At 52.1% G+C, this 16,825-nt stretch overlaps 2 protein-coding genes across 2 annotated transcripts; one reads left to right on the forward strand and one right to left on the reverse strand.

Moving 5' to 3' along the window:
- Positions 1–1,032: 1,032 nt before the first annotated feature.
- On the forward strand, positions 1,033–3,386 carry COCSUDRAFT_5483 (Metallo-dependent phosphatase; the record flags this gene model as incomplete). The annotated part of the gene is made up of 6 exons (XM_005643345.1): positions 1,033–1,162; positions 1,405–1,478; positions 1,592–1,677; positions 2,179–2,308; positions 2,639–2,794; positions 3,177–3,386. Coding segments are annotated over 6 exons (786 nt in total), but the record flags the coding sequence as incomplete, so codon positions are not given.
- Positions 3,387–7,381: 3,995 nt separating this feature from the next.
- Positions 7,382–15,113, reverse strand: COCSUDRAFT_38432 (tRNA uridine 5-carboxymethylaminomethyl modification enzyme; the record flags this gene model as incomplete). Its single annotated transcript, XM_005643346.1, has 14 exons — positions 7,382–7,540; positions 7,864–8,077; positions 8,467–8,618; positions 9,025–9,174; positions 9,443–9,553; positions 9,929–10,089; positions 10,538–10,643; positions 11,002–11,187; positions 11,561–11,735; positions 12,028–12,146; positions 12,421–12,561; positions 12,880–13,008; positions 13,194–13,316; positions 14,991–15,113. The coding sequence occupies 14 exons, from the start codon at positions 15,111–15,113 to the stop codon at positions 7,382–7,384; spliced, it is 2,049 nt and encodes a 682-aa protein (XP_005643403.1).
- Positions 15,114–16,825: the final 1,712 nt, after the last annotated feature.

Here is a 16,825-nt window from a genome sequence, read left to right on the forward strand (position 1 = left end):
GACCGGCGTGTTCGTCTGCCGAAGTGACTAATTCCCACGTGACCATCTCGAAGTGAAACCGTCACAAAGTTTCGCTTGTTTCGCTTTCCATCCTCTTGAGTTGCAGTCAATCATTGACATAGGTGTACAGTCATATTTCGATTTCTAAAGCTGAGGAAGATCACTTTTCCCTGCTTAAGTTTGCAGGATTTGAATCACGCAATCAGCTCAACACCGCTTCCACCTTGTCTACTTTTTACTTTGTTTGGCGTAGTGACAAGTCAGGAATCATTTAAAAAAAACTTTATGAGGTTTCATGCCTAGGCATGCGCCTTATGCAAGCCCTCAGGGAGGGTATATCACCCAATTGAAATAGTACCAGAGCTCAATCCGCAACCCGGAGCAAGATCGACGCAATGATGAGTGACAACGATGCCGTATATACTATGCCTGTCGATGGGGACGACGATCCACAGCAACCGTTGCGCTCAAAGATATACAGAGTCTTCGATATAGACAATCGCAGTGCCTGCTGTAGACATTCCCTGTTGGGACCAGGCAAGCTCGCAATATCGTCAACCATCTAAATTCAAGGAATCCTGCATGCCTGTACTTGTTGGGTGGTTTTTGCAGATAATACTAGAAGTAGCATATTCCAATGCATACTACGGTAGCACCATGAGGCAGATAAGCCTTGAGAGTTTACCCTTTCTCGATCCCATCCCTTTACGTAGTTTTGTGGTCTTCAATGTAATCTAGGCAAGCGTATCGCTCAAATACTTGCCCAAATCCTCCTGCATGCTGCTGCAGGCCACAGAGGGAAGATCCTTGGAAGCTTGGGGCTCAGTCTTCTTGTGGTGATCGGCATTCTGCTGCTTGGAATGGACCACCATCGCAGCCAGTATCCTGTCACATTCCTTGTGGCAAGTCCCCCTTCCCTTGAGAGAACCCTGTTACCCTTCATCAAATCCCTCTACACACTTCACTTTGAGCGCAAGTAACTGATGGACAAGGCATGATCTGGGAAAAGCCATGCATGATGGGTACACATTGTTGATGCAGGTGGGAGATTGGGGCCGGAGGGGTCAGTACAATCAGTCCCACGTGGCAGCAATGATGAGCCTGCAGGCCTCCCTTGTTGGACCTGATTTTGTTGTCAGCGTTGGGGACAACTTCTATCCAAGTAAGTGGCAGCACGGCGATTCGTTCTGCCTGGCTTGGACTGGATACTCACACCTTTCCGAGACACAGAACTGGACAAGCTTGCATGTTGCTGATGACGCAATTCAATGCATGCAAATATGGGTGTTTAAAGGGGTTTCTTCAAATTTTTAATAAAATATTTCTTTAAAGGGTGTTCAAACCTGCATGAGATGCGGGGATGCACATGCACAGTTTTGGAAAATTGCTGAACTAAATGTGCAGGTGGCCTGTCGAGCCCATCAGATGAAGCTTTCAGCAAGTCCTTCTCAGATGCATACAGCGCCAAGTCACTGCAGGTCTGGCCCCTGCGCAAATCCCTCACCCCGTGACAATCCTCTGCAGACCCACATGCGTCATATTGCACTGCACATCAGGACTGGCTGATGGAAAGCATTGGGTGTCTGTGCAGGTGCCCTGGTACACAATTCTGGGCAACCACGACTATGGGGACAAATGCTACGATGAGCAGCCGGGCTGCTACCCCACAGGAGACCTGTACTACAGCCCAAACCACCAGGTGAGGTTGCGCACTTTCTTCCTATTTCAAGCCCATTGCCGCGATTTCCTATTGCACTCTGCATTGAGTGGAGCAGTGTCAGTATGACATGAGGCAGTGGCATGAGGCACAGAGCAACTCCTCTACTGGCACTTCCCTCCTGCGGGCGCAAGATGTGATGCATGCATGCATCTCATTAGTCACAACACTCCTGCTCTGCCAGAGACTCTCCCGTTTTCGTTGCTCCTCTGCAAATCTTATTTTAAAATATAGAAACAGAGTGACACCCACATGAGTTTTCTTCAATTAAGTTCAATATAACCGTGTTCATGCATCCGTTGAGGTTGCTCTCGCTCTGGGACTCCCGAGCCAGATTTTCTGCATTTCAAACTGGGCAGGATACAAATCGTGCACGCATATTGGCGAGCACCGCTGCAGTAGTGGGCGTAGTAATGACAACACGTGTTGCTGGCGCAGATGCACACCAATCTGGCAAAGAGGGATTGGCGCTGGAATTGTGAGAGGACTTTCCAGATGCACCTGGCAGGCGGCGATGTGGAGTTCTTCTTCATAGACACCAGCCCCTTTGTGCAAAAGTACTATTACACCCCCTGGGCCAACTTCACAGGCGTGCACCCTTCTCATGCCACAGCATCTCTTATTTTTACATACTCTGCACAAGCTTGCGTGCTCATGACGTGCTCAGGTTCTTTCACGGCTATGCCGGGCACTGGTCTCTACATTCAAGAATCTGCATGCGCCTGCCCTGCGCACAATGCCCAGATTCAACGCTGCGCATGGGTGTTGAGATGTTCTTGGAGTGTCAGTCAATCAGACTTCTTGCTTCCAGCCAATGCTGCTCTCGGTCGCCAATGCCTTGACACATGAATCTGTGGTTGACATCTCTTGTTTGCTATTGAGTTGACTGGTGTGGTGTGGTGATGCTCAGGTGGCCTGAAGGAGCAGAGCTGGCAGCGCCAGCTGGCGCAGCTTGAGGTGAACCTGATGACATCACGTGCAAAGTGGAAGATCGTGTTTGGGCACCACCCGCCGCGCTCCAACGGCCACCACAACAATACTGTCGAGCTCATAGAGCATGTGGAGCCCCTGCTGCAGGTCAGTGGCACTTCTTTCCTCTGCTCAGGCGCCCATACTGCTTAGGTGCAAATGCATCTCCTGAATTTTGATTTCCTCTGCTCAGATATGTCATGACATGTCTGCACAGCAGCTGTCTCTTTCAGTTCCATTAGCAGATGGTGACTGAGTGAAAGCAGACCCTTGCCTTGCTGGCTGCGTCTGGCATGCCTGCATGCCTCAGAATATGTGATGGCTGCTGTTCTGCTCTGCAGACAGAAAATACAGAAGCACGTTGTTGCGGTGTTGCCCACAATCTTCACCTAGCATGCTTGAGTGCCATTTCGACAGACATGCTGCCGAAATCTGTATTTTAAAGCGCTTCAAATCTAAAATTAATGATTCTTTGTCCACTGTGCAACAGGCGGCAGGGGTGCAGGCGTACTTTGCAGGCCACGATCACAATCTGGAGCATATACACATGCCGAGGCGGACTCCCCACTACATCATCAGCGGCGGGGGTTCAAAAACTGAGCGCCCCTTCGAAGGGAGGGAGGGGTCTCTGTTCCAGTGGCCGAGCAGCGGCTTTGTGTCTGTGAAGCTATTTGAGGAGGAGATTGCGGTGGAATTCTTCGGTTATGGGACAGGCGCGGATGACAACGCCCCCATGTACGTGGCGCGCATACCCCGGGAAGCTGCGCGGCGGCTGCGCCGCAAGGAGCTGCGCCGAGTCATGGCGCGCTAAGCTGGCGATTTGAATTCAAATGGTGATTAGGTGATTGTTTGGAAGCTTTCTAGGATGGTGCACGTGGTTGGTGGATGATCGCACTGCTGGACTTACAGAGCTTCTTGGGCGTCAGGAGAAGGTTGCTTCCCCAATTGTATGAGTCAGTCTTGAATTTGCATGAGATGTACTATAGTTTCAGCTCTGTAGTGTGCGATACTTAGGTCGGATAAGGAACCCTGTGTTTGAATCTACACCTCATGCTGTTGTATATTTTCTTGCAGTGCAGCGATGGTGCAGTTGCGCGCCGGAAATGTCTGGGTTGTATCACTTAACCATTGTTGTCTCCAAAGCTTTGTGCATTTGCGGGGCTTGCGCCGATTACACCGACAAGGGCAGCCATGCAACACGTCTGATGGACTTCTGAGCTAGAGCCTCAAATGTCAAACTGAATTGGTTGATAGTGCAATGCTGCTACCCTGTCCTGGTGCGCGAGGTGGAACTGGTCACAGCCAGAGCACTGTCCTCCATAGTTGCACGACACGGCTGGTCAAAATTTGGACACGCGTTTGCGAACGTTCGCGACACCGCGACACCGCGACACGCGTGTCCAGACCTGAGGACGTTAGTAACCATGCAATCGGGTGATGACTACAGATTACTAAGGTTGACGGAACCTCAAAAAGCTGTTTCCGGACCCGACAACGCATCAAAACACATCGGAATTGTCTCTAAACACCTTTACAAGCATGTTATGTGTGTTTGGGGTGTTGTTGGGTCATTTCCCGGCGTCCAAGCGGCCAAAAACGATCAGAAACGGTCAAACGTAACCCTTACGTAACCCGGTGTCGGAGCGGTGTCGGAAATGGCCAAAATTGGACACGCGTTTGCGAACGTCCGCGACACTCCGACACCTGACACGCGTGTCAGGTGTCGTGCAACTATGCCTCCATAGTTGCACGAGTCTGGCAGAGGACAGTGTCCTCTGCCAGATGTTTTCAGCCTAGTAGGTCTTGAAATGCGTCGTATTGCTGTTCTTGCAACGTGCTATATAGTGCCCTCTGACCTGACATGTCTGTTAATGACAGACTGTTATGCTGCACACCTTATGTAGCATGATGCAAGCAAGCTACATGGTCAGTTGCTATGATTGCATGAGTATGGTGCATAACAGCCAATCAAGCCGTTATATATTCAAGATAGTCAATGCACGGGACCCCTGCTGAGCAGGCTGCCAGCACGTGCTGCAACTATTCCAGCAACGCAGGAGAGTAATGCTTGTTTTTGCAAGAAACATCCAAAGCTCATTTCAGTTTTGGAGAAGAAAGGAGGGATCGCGGCTTTATGAAGACCCGCACAGGGACGGACTGCGGACTGTCGCCCAGCATCAGGTGAATTCCCTTGCATTTGGTGGCGAACGCCTGTGTTGATAAGCTTAAAGAAGACTCGCAGGTTGTTTCATACCCAAGGCAATTACTGGTCAGCGAAGCAACACTTTTGCACTACAGAACCGGCCAAGAAATTTCTAAGATTCGAGATGAAGATGGCCTTCTCAGCAAAGTGCTCTTACGCTGATCCTGCTGTTGTACCTGCGATGATTCTTTCATTTTTCATTGTAGCCTAAGAGAAGAACCTATCTCCGAATTCAAACGCTGTTTTCAAGCTCCAAGCTCCTCTCCCAGTAGTACTGCTGCAACTTGTTGATCGGCACTGTGTTTGCGCTCCTGCAGGCTTGAAGAGCAGCCTCGGAAAACGATGTGGGTATCCCTGCCCACTGAGGTCTGGCAGCTCATTGCAGCACGCATGGACTCAAAGGACTGGGCTCGTGCGTCAGGGACATGCAGAGCTTCATGGGAAGTCCAGGTGGAAGAGATCTGTTTGGGGGAGACAGTCGCCGAAGCACTTGCTGCAGTAGAGCACCAGAAGAAACCAGCAAGTGCGCCTGGACTCTTGGCCTGCATTGGTTTTCTTCCTAAACTGTATTTTGGACGTGAACCACATTTAACTCCAATCCTAGGCAGGCGTAATGCTAATTCTTTGCAATTGGCACTGTGGGTTGGGGAAGTCACAAAATACAACCTTATAACGTCATGAAGGTCATGACTCACCGGCATTTGTGTCCTGGCAGATTATTATGCTGAGAATGGACCCTCATGGAGCAGTGCAAGGGCAGCCTGGCTGTTGAAGAGGGTCGGCCGTGCGCAGAAGCTGCGATTTGCCCCCAAAACGCGCTTAGCGGATGCTACAGCTAAGCTTCTGCAGAAGGGCAACATCTGGTCAAAAGTCAGATCGCTTGACCTTGTATACTTCAAGCCAGAATTAGAGGATGTTCACTGCGGATGTTCGCATGCGGATTTTTGCAATGCCACGGGGTGGTTGCTGGGATGCGCATCAGGCGCCACATTTCTGAGGCTGGTGGCTCCGAGGCTGCCCTTCATCCCACGCTTGCCCAAGCTGCGGCATCTGCAGCTGCAAGGACAGAATATTGACAGTCTGAGATCTTCCCTTGCCTTGTTGCTGAATCTGCAAACTCTTTGTCTCAAGGATCTCGAGCACACATCGGGCAGGCTTGCACGATTGCACGCCTTGCACGCTGTTCCTCGTGCTATGTTCACTTCGATTTTCGCACTTCGTTTTTCTGGCCTAAGGCAACTGCGGAGCCTCATGCTTGATGGCATTGTGCCCAAGTCACTGGTTCTGGCCCAAGGGGCAGCGCTGCATATCAAGACACGTGACCCTGAGGCAGCAAAATTCCCTGTCTGGCAGAGCGTCATTGACTCCTTGCAGTCTTTCCATCTGGATGCACAGGCTGATCTGGATGGCACAGCCTTACAGTGTCTGAGTGCAGCCAGCAATCTGCGTGTGCTGCGTCTCAAGGTCAAGAGCTTTGGAAGCAGTGACTCGCCCATTGCCCTGACTGGTGTGTTTCAGCAAGTTGAGAGGCTGGCCTTGCATGCTCAAGACATTTTTGTGAGCTTCCCAGCCGGCAAGCTGCCGCAAGAGCTGGTGTGCATCTCTTCTGAGACGCTCTATGTGTCCTTCGCCAGCGTTGCAGCCTTTGCTGACAGCTGCAGAACTTTCTACTTTGGTTGGAGCAACATGCGCGGCCTGGGGCTTATGGATTTGCGCCAGCTGCTTGCGGATCGGGGATTTGACTATAGAGAGTGCATCAGCATCAAGAGCAGCCACTTGACCAGAGGTTGCAGCTCCACATCCAGCTACAGCCAGGAAATTGACATGCAAGGCATGATGTGCGTGTGTGGGGCTTGCACCATCTGCAGTGACAAGGGCAGATGTGGCCCAGATGCTCAGTTCCATGCGCAACGCGTGCCTGAGTACTATTCGGATGAGAGTGGCTTGCGACCTCTGTAAGATTGCCTTATGGGCTGTGTATGCCATATCAGTCAAGACACTGGAAGCAATGCTGTATTGACATACCCTGGTTACGATAACACTGCTTGCATGGTGAAGTACTGAAAGGAGGACCATGGAGTATATCGAGGCCTGGAGAGGGAACCGGGCGTCTCAAAGTGTGACCAGGTGACTGACTACCTGACGAACGAGAAGCTCGTATTGTGTTGTATGATGCTGGCAGTTGGCACCAATTGACTGTTACAACGAAGTGCTCAACGTAGAAAGCTTCAATGGTGCCTTTAGGCATGTGGTCATGACCATTTGTGCTCAGGATGGCCTTGACTTATAAATGCGATTCATGCCCGCGGCCGCATGAGGATCTTCATGATCTCGATTGTAATAGACATATATTTATTGTTAGTAAGATACTTCCTCAGGGACATCTTGTGACCACCACGCAAACCTGACTGCAGTGTGCCAAATTGATGATCCATGACAAAAACACAGAATACAGACTTACAGAAATTTTTCATGACATCCATACTGGCCAGTCACGTTGGCACGGCATGCGCCTCGCGGCGTTGCCTGGCTGACAAAGGCGGGGCCGAGCGCTGTCGCCGCTGAACCTCCAGGTATATGAGCAGGCTGTCAATGTCTGCGGGATTCACTCCACCTATCCGCGTCGCCTGCCCAATGTCTCTAGGCCGGATCTGCACGAGCATGCACCACACAAGTCAACACCAAGCTCACAACTTCCCAACATGTATACTTCCAACAACCGACCAGCAAGTTAATCCTGACAGCCACTGGAGATCCCTCATGGAAGTAATTTTTCTGTCAATGCCTAAGCTTCTGTGTCCGATTCCCTCAAACCCAGCCTCAATGGCGCTCTGGGAAATGGGGACTTGGAAATGGGGACGGCATGTCAGACAGTAGCGCTGTAAGCTCCATAACCTCAGTAGCTGCCGGACTTGCTCTATTCCAGGCCACCCCAAATCCCTTAAGAAGCAGACAACCCAGCTCAAGCACTCACCTTGGCCAGCTTCTCACGGGCTTCCATGCGCAGGGTGGTTATGGCGTGGTAGTCCAGGTCAGCAGGCAGCTGCAGCGACTGCCGCTGCTCCATCTGCGCCAGCTGCCGCTCCTGCCGACGAACAAAGCCGGCGTACTTTATGTCGATCTCCGCCGCCTCCTTCTCTGCCAGGCTCAAGCCCTCTGCACCTCCCTGCCCATGCCTCTCCAGCAGCCTGCGCACATTGCAGCATCCCCATTGAAATCCTGTGCAGCAGATGCTGAGGTTGCCAGTGGTTGCACAGCGCGCTGATGAACATGTCTTGTTCTTGTCAAAGCCTGGGCGGCTTATCATATTCGTCGCAGTGGATGACAGCTGGTGCTGTCACTGAACCTGAAGAAGCGGAAAGGTATCATGCACCAGCTCTGTCCTGAAGTGCTGGCAGAAGATCCCTGCTATCATGAAGAGTGTATTTGCCACAATTTCAAGGACAAATGATCACTGCGTAAATGCATCTAGTCTCTACTGCTCCAAGACAAACCAATGCTGCTGCCACACCAGACCAAACAAACAGAAGCAGAGGTTCATAATATCCTTAACCAGGAAGTGGGGATGGCTGCTTACGGGTAGTGCACGTGGGGCCGTCGCAGCAGCTCCTCCAGTGAGGCGATGCTGGGCACCTGCTGCCCAGATATTTCTGCTGCCGCCTGCGCCAGAGAGCTGTCCTCGCGCACCCGCACAGCCGCCAGCCGCTCTTTCTCGACATCAATTGCCGCCTGCTCAGACACACGCCTTTCAGGCTTTGAGCACAGGCACTGAAGGCAGATAAAAAGGCGGAACTCATGCACAGGCATCCTGCGGAGCTTGATTGGAATGCAGAAGAAGTCCAGATGTGCTGGGCCCATGACGCCAGAGACTTTTAGAAACATACAGAAACATCCGCATATAAAGGAAGTCACAAGCAGCTTGCATCATGGCAGTATCCTACTATGGCCCAATTGGCCATTGATTTCAGGGTGTCTACATGCTTGCAATGTATCCCTCCAGAAGCATTGCTGTTGCGCAGGAGACCTTCAGGGCTGGACAGCTGCTCGCATCTGCTTGTGCCTTTGTGCATGCCACATCTTGTGTTTAAAGACAATACCCCGATGGTGCAATTGCAAGCTAGGGAGCTGAGCGCACCTGCTTATCCTGGAACATGCGCCACCTGGCGTCGTCCACGAGGCCCAGCTGGCGACCCATCGGCGTCAGCCGCCTGTCAGCGTTGTCCGATCGCAGCAGCAGCCGGTACTCCGAGCGGCTTGTGAGCATGCGGTACGGCTCCCTCAAATCCTGTGCCCATGGCAAATTCCGCTCACTTATCATTGTACCAAATGTGCCCGGAGACACCCAATTACTGTGGCTCTCATCCCATAAGAACACGACTGCCCTCGGCATGCTTCCCAAGCCGCAACCAGTGCACTTCCAACTGCACATGCGGATTGGCACATGCACAGCAGTACAGTACCTTCGTGGGCTTGTCAAACAAAGGCACAGGCGGCAGCTTCGCTGGAGAGGCAGTAAGCAATCAAGTGTTGGTCTGGCCAGAAGCAGGCTTCACCTTGGTGACAAGGTCGTCCACGAGTGTGCCGATGTAGCTGCTGTTGCGCGGCAGAGTCACCACCTCCAACCCCTGAGCGCGCCTGGCAGCATTCATGCCAGCCACCAACCCCTGCCACAACCAGAGCCACCACATTACACTCTGCTGCATGCAACTTCTCTATAACATCAGCACACCACAACCCCGTCCGCCCGGCTTTCACTGCAAAGCAATACATGAAGGGCAGACTCTCAGGGAATGCGCTGTCTGCACACAGGAGCATGTCAAGCCGCACAAGATAGCACATGATATCCACATAGATCCCACAATAATCCACAGCAGACACAACACAGCTGCTTGTACCCAGTATCATGAGCTTCATGCATTTTCGCTTTAAGAGCTGCTCATGATACTGGGCATGAGCAGTTATGACACTTAAAAACCAGTGCAAGTGGCCCAGGAGAACGATGGCAAGCAACAGTTCAAGTGTATGCAAGAGGGCCCCACTTGTGCGGCAGCTTCCTCGTAGCCGGTGGTACCGTTGAGCTGCCCAGAGAAGAAGAGCCCGGAGAAGCGCTTGGTTTCCAGTGATGCGTTGCACTGGTGTGCTGGCAGGTAATCGTACTCCACCGCGTATGCCGGCCGCAGCATGCGACACCGCTCCAAGCCTAGACATCACCAGCAATTGCACACATCGGTGTGAAAGTGTTAGGAAGCGACCAGCAGCATGCGCTCTGCATCTGATTTAATCCGGCTGTGGGGCTGTATTGTTGGCGCAGAGCAGTCAGCAGCACAGCACAGAAGTGCGCGATAGTCAGGGCTCGGGTACTCAAAACACCGTATATAGGATACAAGATGAAAGGCGGTCATAGAACGGGATTGAAAGCATCTCGGGAACTGCACTGGCCATTTCAAGCTCGAGGTGGTGAGGCTCCCGATGGCAGTGAAACTCGCTACCACAAACGCTGTTCTCCTCACCAATTGCGACCCTTACAAAATCAAATGGGGAAGTCATGCATTGGGAACTACAGTACCCTTAATTGCACCCTTGAACTAATCCACATAAACTTTCCCAAATTTGAGCACTAATAGAGAAGAAGGTGCAGTGACAAACACCTGGCAGGGTGCGCAGGAGGGCGAGCTGCAGGCGCTCGGGCAGCCCCGTTGAGAAGCCCTGCACATACAGCTCCGGCGTGTCGCGCCCCTCCGGCTCCAAAAACACCTGCGCAGCAGAGTACTCTGTCACTCGATCATGCGGCACCATTCAAGCACTATGCAAGCATAACTCTGTTTCAGCCACCATTCAGAAAGGGCCTTCTGGCAACAAATGGGCCTGGCACTACCAATGGCAACATTGCAATGACCCATCTGCACGAAGAAGGCAAACAGGAAGATACAAACATGCGGCAGCAACGCCTGCAATGAACAAAGCCAGGTTGTAGAGGAACATGCTCATGCTCATGGTTGATTGCATACCCGGACGATTAGTGAGGCCTGCAACCTGGAATATGCAGAGCCATGCCTGCTTCTGGGAAGGCTGCACAGCCAGAAAACATCAGCGGGAAGGGAACGGTGCGTGCCTGGTGGGAGTCCTTGTCGGCGAAGCGCACGATCTTGTCCTCGATGGAGGGGCAGTATCGCGGCCCCGCGCTGTCCACCCACCCCCCGTATACGGGCGTCTCCGCCAGGTTGTCCCGTATGATAGCATGCGTCTCCGCCGTCGTTCGAGTTAAGTAACAGCTCATCTGCTCCCGCTCCACATGCACCTGCAGGACACAACTTCTCGTTCTCAGACTTGTTACATGCGGAGTAAGGAAGCGAATGGCGCTCACGCAGAAAAATACCCGGCAGCAGTGCCGAGAAAGTCAGAGAGTGTGCACGCGCCATGCTTCTCCAAAGCTTCCAAAATTCCTCAACAGTTACAGAAGGGCCACTGAAGCATTTGTCATTAAGAGCAGGCCGGGTCACATTTGTCTTGGGTAGGTGGGTGACCCAGAATGAAATGATGCAGTTTACCTTCTCAATGCAATCCCAACTCCACAACCTCAGCAAGGTAGGTAGGGCACTTTCAAGCAGTTACACGAGGATGACGCTCCCGGCCGGGAGCCTTGGGCGGCGGGCAAAAAGTGGGCGCCGCACCGAGGAGTCGAAGCTGAACCAGCGCACGTCGGGGTCGCCCGGCTGCGCCTCGAGGCCGGAGTAGTCAACTGTGCGGCTGTCCACGCGCGCCGGCGTCCCCGTCTTGAGCCGGTCTGTCTCAAATCCCAGGCCCACCAACGCCTCTGTGAGACCCGTCGACGGCGCCTCCCCGGCCCTGACACGTGCCCAAAGTCTCAAGAGTTCACAACGGGGTCAATTGTACATGCCACAGAAGACACCCAGGATTGCATCTCGGTTTTCAGGTGTTTATATCTACACTGGGGTACTGAGCTGATCAAAGGAACTGCCAAAGAGCTTATCAGCCTAGCCCTGCTCTGCAGCGCTCCTGGTTGCACTTAAACAAGAGAAGCAATGGATGCAGGCCTCCAAGCAAGACCATGCAGGCAGGTCCACTTGCAGCCATGCATGACTGATGAAAAGAGCGAACAAATGGAGAAGGGCTGCACCTGCCGGCGGGCATGGAGGTGCGGCCGACCCAGATGCGGCCGTTCATGAATGTGCCGGTCGTGATGACGGCCGCGCGGCACCGGAACGTGATGCCAAAATACGTCCGCACACCCGTCACCTGCATGGTTACCGATCTTATTCAGTCTCCTTGCCTCAACGCAACCATAAGCAGCTTGCATGCTTGCAAAGGAAAGCAGGCGCACGCATGTATGCGTATGCGCGCGCAGCGCACCCTGTCGTTAGGCCCCGGCTCCAGGTCGATGTCCACTTGCATGCTGCATCCTCTGAGGCAGTTCTTTGACATGCTCCTCACCCTGATCGTAGTCTTAATAGTCCTGACACAGGATGCGGCAGCAAGGCTGCTCATGTGCCGCAATGTGCACGCAGCGCACCTCGTCGTTTGGCCCGAGCTGGATGTCGACGGCCATGCCCTCACGGATGTCCAGGTTGGGAGTGCGCTCCAGCAGCCGCCGCATCTCACGCGCATACTCCAACTTGTCTGTCTGCGCGCGCAGCGCCCACACCGCCGGCCCCTGTGGATTGGCGCAAAGCTCTCACCCATAAGTGAGGTATATAGATTTCTCTCTAAGCGAGAGATTCTGATGTAATGGTAAGGTTACTTGTCGAGGTGCATGACTTGTATCCGTACTTTTGCTGCCCTGAAGCGTACAAAATGCTGCACCCTGTAAGTGACTCTGCAAGTAGACTTCCAAATGAAAATCACACAATACTACCCGTGTGGAGCATGCATTTGGGAAGCCCCTTGCAACTCCAATTCAGACGGCTGTCAGAAAAGACATTGGCATCCTGGATCAACGGGCCTGGTGTGCATAGCTGAGAGTGTGGATTGCCTTTGAGCGGTTGAGGATGCGCTTCTGCAGGTATGTCCGGTCGGCCATCTTCCCCATCTCCCCACCCAGCGCGTCCACCTCATGCACCAGTTGAGACTTGGCCGGGCCGCCTACTGCCGGATTGCACGGCTGCAACATGCAATCATTATTAATGGAAATCTAGACCCAATATCTCAAATTTGTGAACCCACGCTGCTGCAATAGGGAGCAGAGTCATATGACAGCAGATCAGGACTGTGTTACACAATAGGCACTAGGGGTCGGACTGTCAAGAGATATCTCCCTATAAAGAGCATGGAGGAAGAAATATGCACCTGCCAGGCGATCCTGTCCAGGTTGAGGGTGAGCAAGAGTGTCTTGCTGCCCAGCCTGGCACTAGCCAGCGCTGCCTCGCACCCAGCATGCCCGGCACCCACTATGACCACATCATACTCGTCCTCGGCGTCCAAAGATGCCGTCTGGCAAGCTGCGCTGGGTACCTTTCGCTCACAGCGACGCCTGTGCCTCTTCAATCGTGGAGACTGCAAAATGTAAATGTTGCATCACACCGAAGAACTAGACATCACTTGATCACACATCGGTCTTTAAAAGAAGCAAGTTTGATTCTGCCTGCCAACACTGGCAAATATATCCTTCGACCTCCAAGCTAGGATGGGTGCCCAGGAGGCAGCAGTGATTGGACAAGGCTCCGTACCCTTTGTCCCGTGGGTGACGAGTGGTCAACGTCAGTTTGTCTTCTTCTAAAATTCCGCCTTACGCCTTCCTGAGAAGGAAAGCGACAGCTTGCTAGTGAATGGCTCAATACTCGGTTGTATGAACTTGCTTGCATGCTTGTGCACTTGCACGTCTGTGACACAGTCATGCCTTCTTTGAAGGATATCCCTCTTACAGCAAAACTAGGTGTTCGTCATTGATTAAAAATTCTGGCAGGATCATCAATTCTTGATTCAGAACCAAACAGACCAAGTTGACTCAGGAACGCCTGTGCAGAACAGGCCATGCAATCATGCATTCAAAAAGAAATTCAAAATACATTCTGGTGAAGTATCTGACAACTTGGGACGCATCTCATTCCAACAATCTGATTTTCGTTCGAAAACACCGCCTGCAGCTCAGCTAAGCTTTGCAGTATCTGCTGAGAATTCACAATTGCACTGGCATCTGCGCAGCCAGATGCAGCCACAGTTGCAGCCTGCAGGCTCCAGCAATGCCAGTACACATACGCAGAGCAGAGCTGTTGCCGAGGCAGTACAATGGAATCAGTTCTTGACACAGAGTTGGCAGTGAATTTCTCGGAGTGCCTGCTGCACCGGCGCATTGAAGCACGCACAAAAAATGTCAGGTACCAATTTGCGAACAATCCTGGCCCAGTCGGTTTGTCACACGGATGTGTGCGCACCACCGCCGGCAGGGAGCATCTGATTGTAGGCCTTCAAACAGTAGGCTCAGAGAAAAAAAATAGAAAAAGAATATGCTGCCAGGGGAAGTCTCATGGTGAGGGGGCAGGTGCCTGTGGCACCCATAGAACATTGTTTAGATTGTTCACGTCTGCTACCAAGGAGGTGGCTGCCGGGGGGCCCTGGAATGCATACACAGGTGGCGGCGAGTAATTCCCGTCCTGCAGTAACAAACAGTCCTTTTCAATTCTTCCAGGCTCGTGAGCCATCACACAGAGATGCTTCAAAAGAAATCTTGCACACTTTGCATCTGCATGAGACTCACGACACAGGTGTCACGATCTGTCTATGTAAACATTAACGTAATGGCATGTGTCACAGACCGACACGGATCATTTTGTTGTTCGGTCGAGAAGGACCATCCATTACTGGTCTGTGCTAGTCTAATTCACTTCTGGTGACAACCACTTCTGACAGGCTTGCGCTTCTGAAAGGGGTGCACTTCAGACAGGAGTGCACTCTATGTGCATTCAAGAGCCTCTGCATTCTTTGGTCATCAGCCACGTGCAGGAGCCGGTTCGCATTTGACCACCCGGTAGGGAAAGCGGGCAACAAGCTTGTATCTTTGCTAGGCAACGCAGCCAAGAACAGTAATCGACCACCTCTACGTGCAGCCCCCTATCAGCCAAACTTTGTCAGGTGAAGAGGGGTCACCTGGGCAAATTTGGAGGGGCCATACAGGCGAAGCACAAGGTAGAATGGGCCGTTGCACACAGGCAGCCAGTTGGAGAACTGCAGTGTGCCGGCTGCAGGGGCTGTTGAAGAGATGAACACCATGAAGGACCCAGAGCTGCCGTCAAAGCCTGGGGTGCTGTCCGAGATCGAGTACCTGCATTCGGGATTAAATCGGGGTGAAACAGGGGAAAACCCAACAGAATTGACGCTGGTCCAACCTGAAAGATAAACCTACTGGTGTAATCTGGCCTCAAACAGGCAGGTGACCTCACAAGAAGGGCACCCTGATAAAGCATGCATGGAAAGGATGCGCAAAGACAAGCCAGGCTCGGGCGAAGCGGGGCGCCTGCAGAGTGTTGCACATGCTGACCTGGCATCAAGGCTAGGACTTGATTGTATAAAGGAAGAAGCACCTCAGCTAAAATGGGGTGCTGCAAAGTGTTGTATAGGCTGAGAGGCATCAAGGGCTAGGTGTTGTGTGAAGCTGCAGGACACTTGTAATCTTCCTGATAGCAAGGCCTTCAGATGACCTGAAGTAAGTTGGGCAACCTTTTCTTTACATGCAGAGCAGGGATGCTTGAAAAACACCTGCTGACATGGATGGGTGATAGGTGTACAAATGGGTGACTCACCTGTACAGTCCCTTGGCTTCATCGTAAGGCGCATCTGTGATCAGGCTGCCATTCCTGGTGTACGCCGTCAGGCTGCACAGAGGCACAACATACTGTTTTCAGGAGATGTGCGTACTGAATACACACACATCCGCATGCATGCTCCTGCATTGCCCATCGACTAAAATTTCCTGTTTACTGTGGAAGCCCCACTTGTGTCATAGTGCTCATGACTGTGCCACTGGTCTAGCCGTGCAATTTTGCATGCATCACCGCACAGCCCATATAGAAGCCCTCCTCAAGACAAAAGAAAATGGCATGTGTAGAGGCTGCAAAGTCAACAGACTCAGGCGGATCTTGTCGTTCACTAGCATTCTGCTTGCTTTCTCTGTGATGTTTAACACTTAGTAATCATATCAGGAGTAACGGAATTAAGGGGAGTCATGGTAAAGATCATCCATGTTTACCGGAAAATTCGACGCCAGGTCCATTACTCAATACTGTAGAGCTCAAATCAAATCCTGCGGGATGGCTCAATGATAGGGTGCGGGAAGTTGCCCTGCGGGGATATATGAAATACAAATTTGCAGCCCAAAAAGCCCATGTTCCTAGTAAACTTGAAAGGGTTGCGGGAAAACAGAATCATAGAAGCCCTGCGGGAACCTATGTAATATATGACTTCTCAAAAGTGGGGGTTCTAGATTGAGCTCTACAGAAAGAAAGAGACAACCCAATTCAAACCCACCTCCAGGAGGCTGTGACGGAGGGAGCTTGCGCGAAGGAGAGGGTGTAGTTGTATAAAGAGCCGTCCAGGGGGCGGCCGGGGCCCCACGAGTCGCGGTCCGTAGCCAGGCGGCTCAGGTAAGATATCGCGACTTCCTTGGGATTTGTCCCCAGCGCTGTCATCGCCGCCACCGCCCTCCCCAGATCTGCATGCATGCACAGCTCGTCAGCTCTCCTTTGCTGTTGGCAGACTCGACTGCTTATTTGGGACAGAGATTATAGGACACACAAAAGTACTTTCTGCATGCGCGGCTCATCGGCTCTTTTAATTGTGTTTATTTACGTGGTGCTGTGATTTGATACCACAAAAAATTTAAGGCACACAAGAGGCTTCCTGCACGCGCGGGTTGTTAGATCGTGATTGATTTGAGCAATTGTGGGTGCTAAAGTGATTTTGGGCACTTGAGATTTGCACAAGAA

Source organism: Coccomyxa subellipsoidea (genome assembly GCF_000258705.1).
Source record: "Coccomyxa subellipsoidea C-169, whole genome shotgun sequence".
Lineage (NCBI taxonomy): Eukaryota > Viridiplantae > Chlorophyta > Trebouxiophyceae > Coccomyxaceae > Coccomyxa > Coccomyxa subellipsoidea.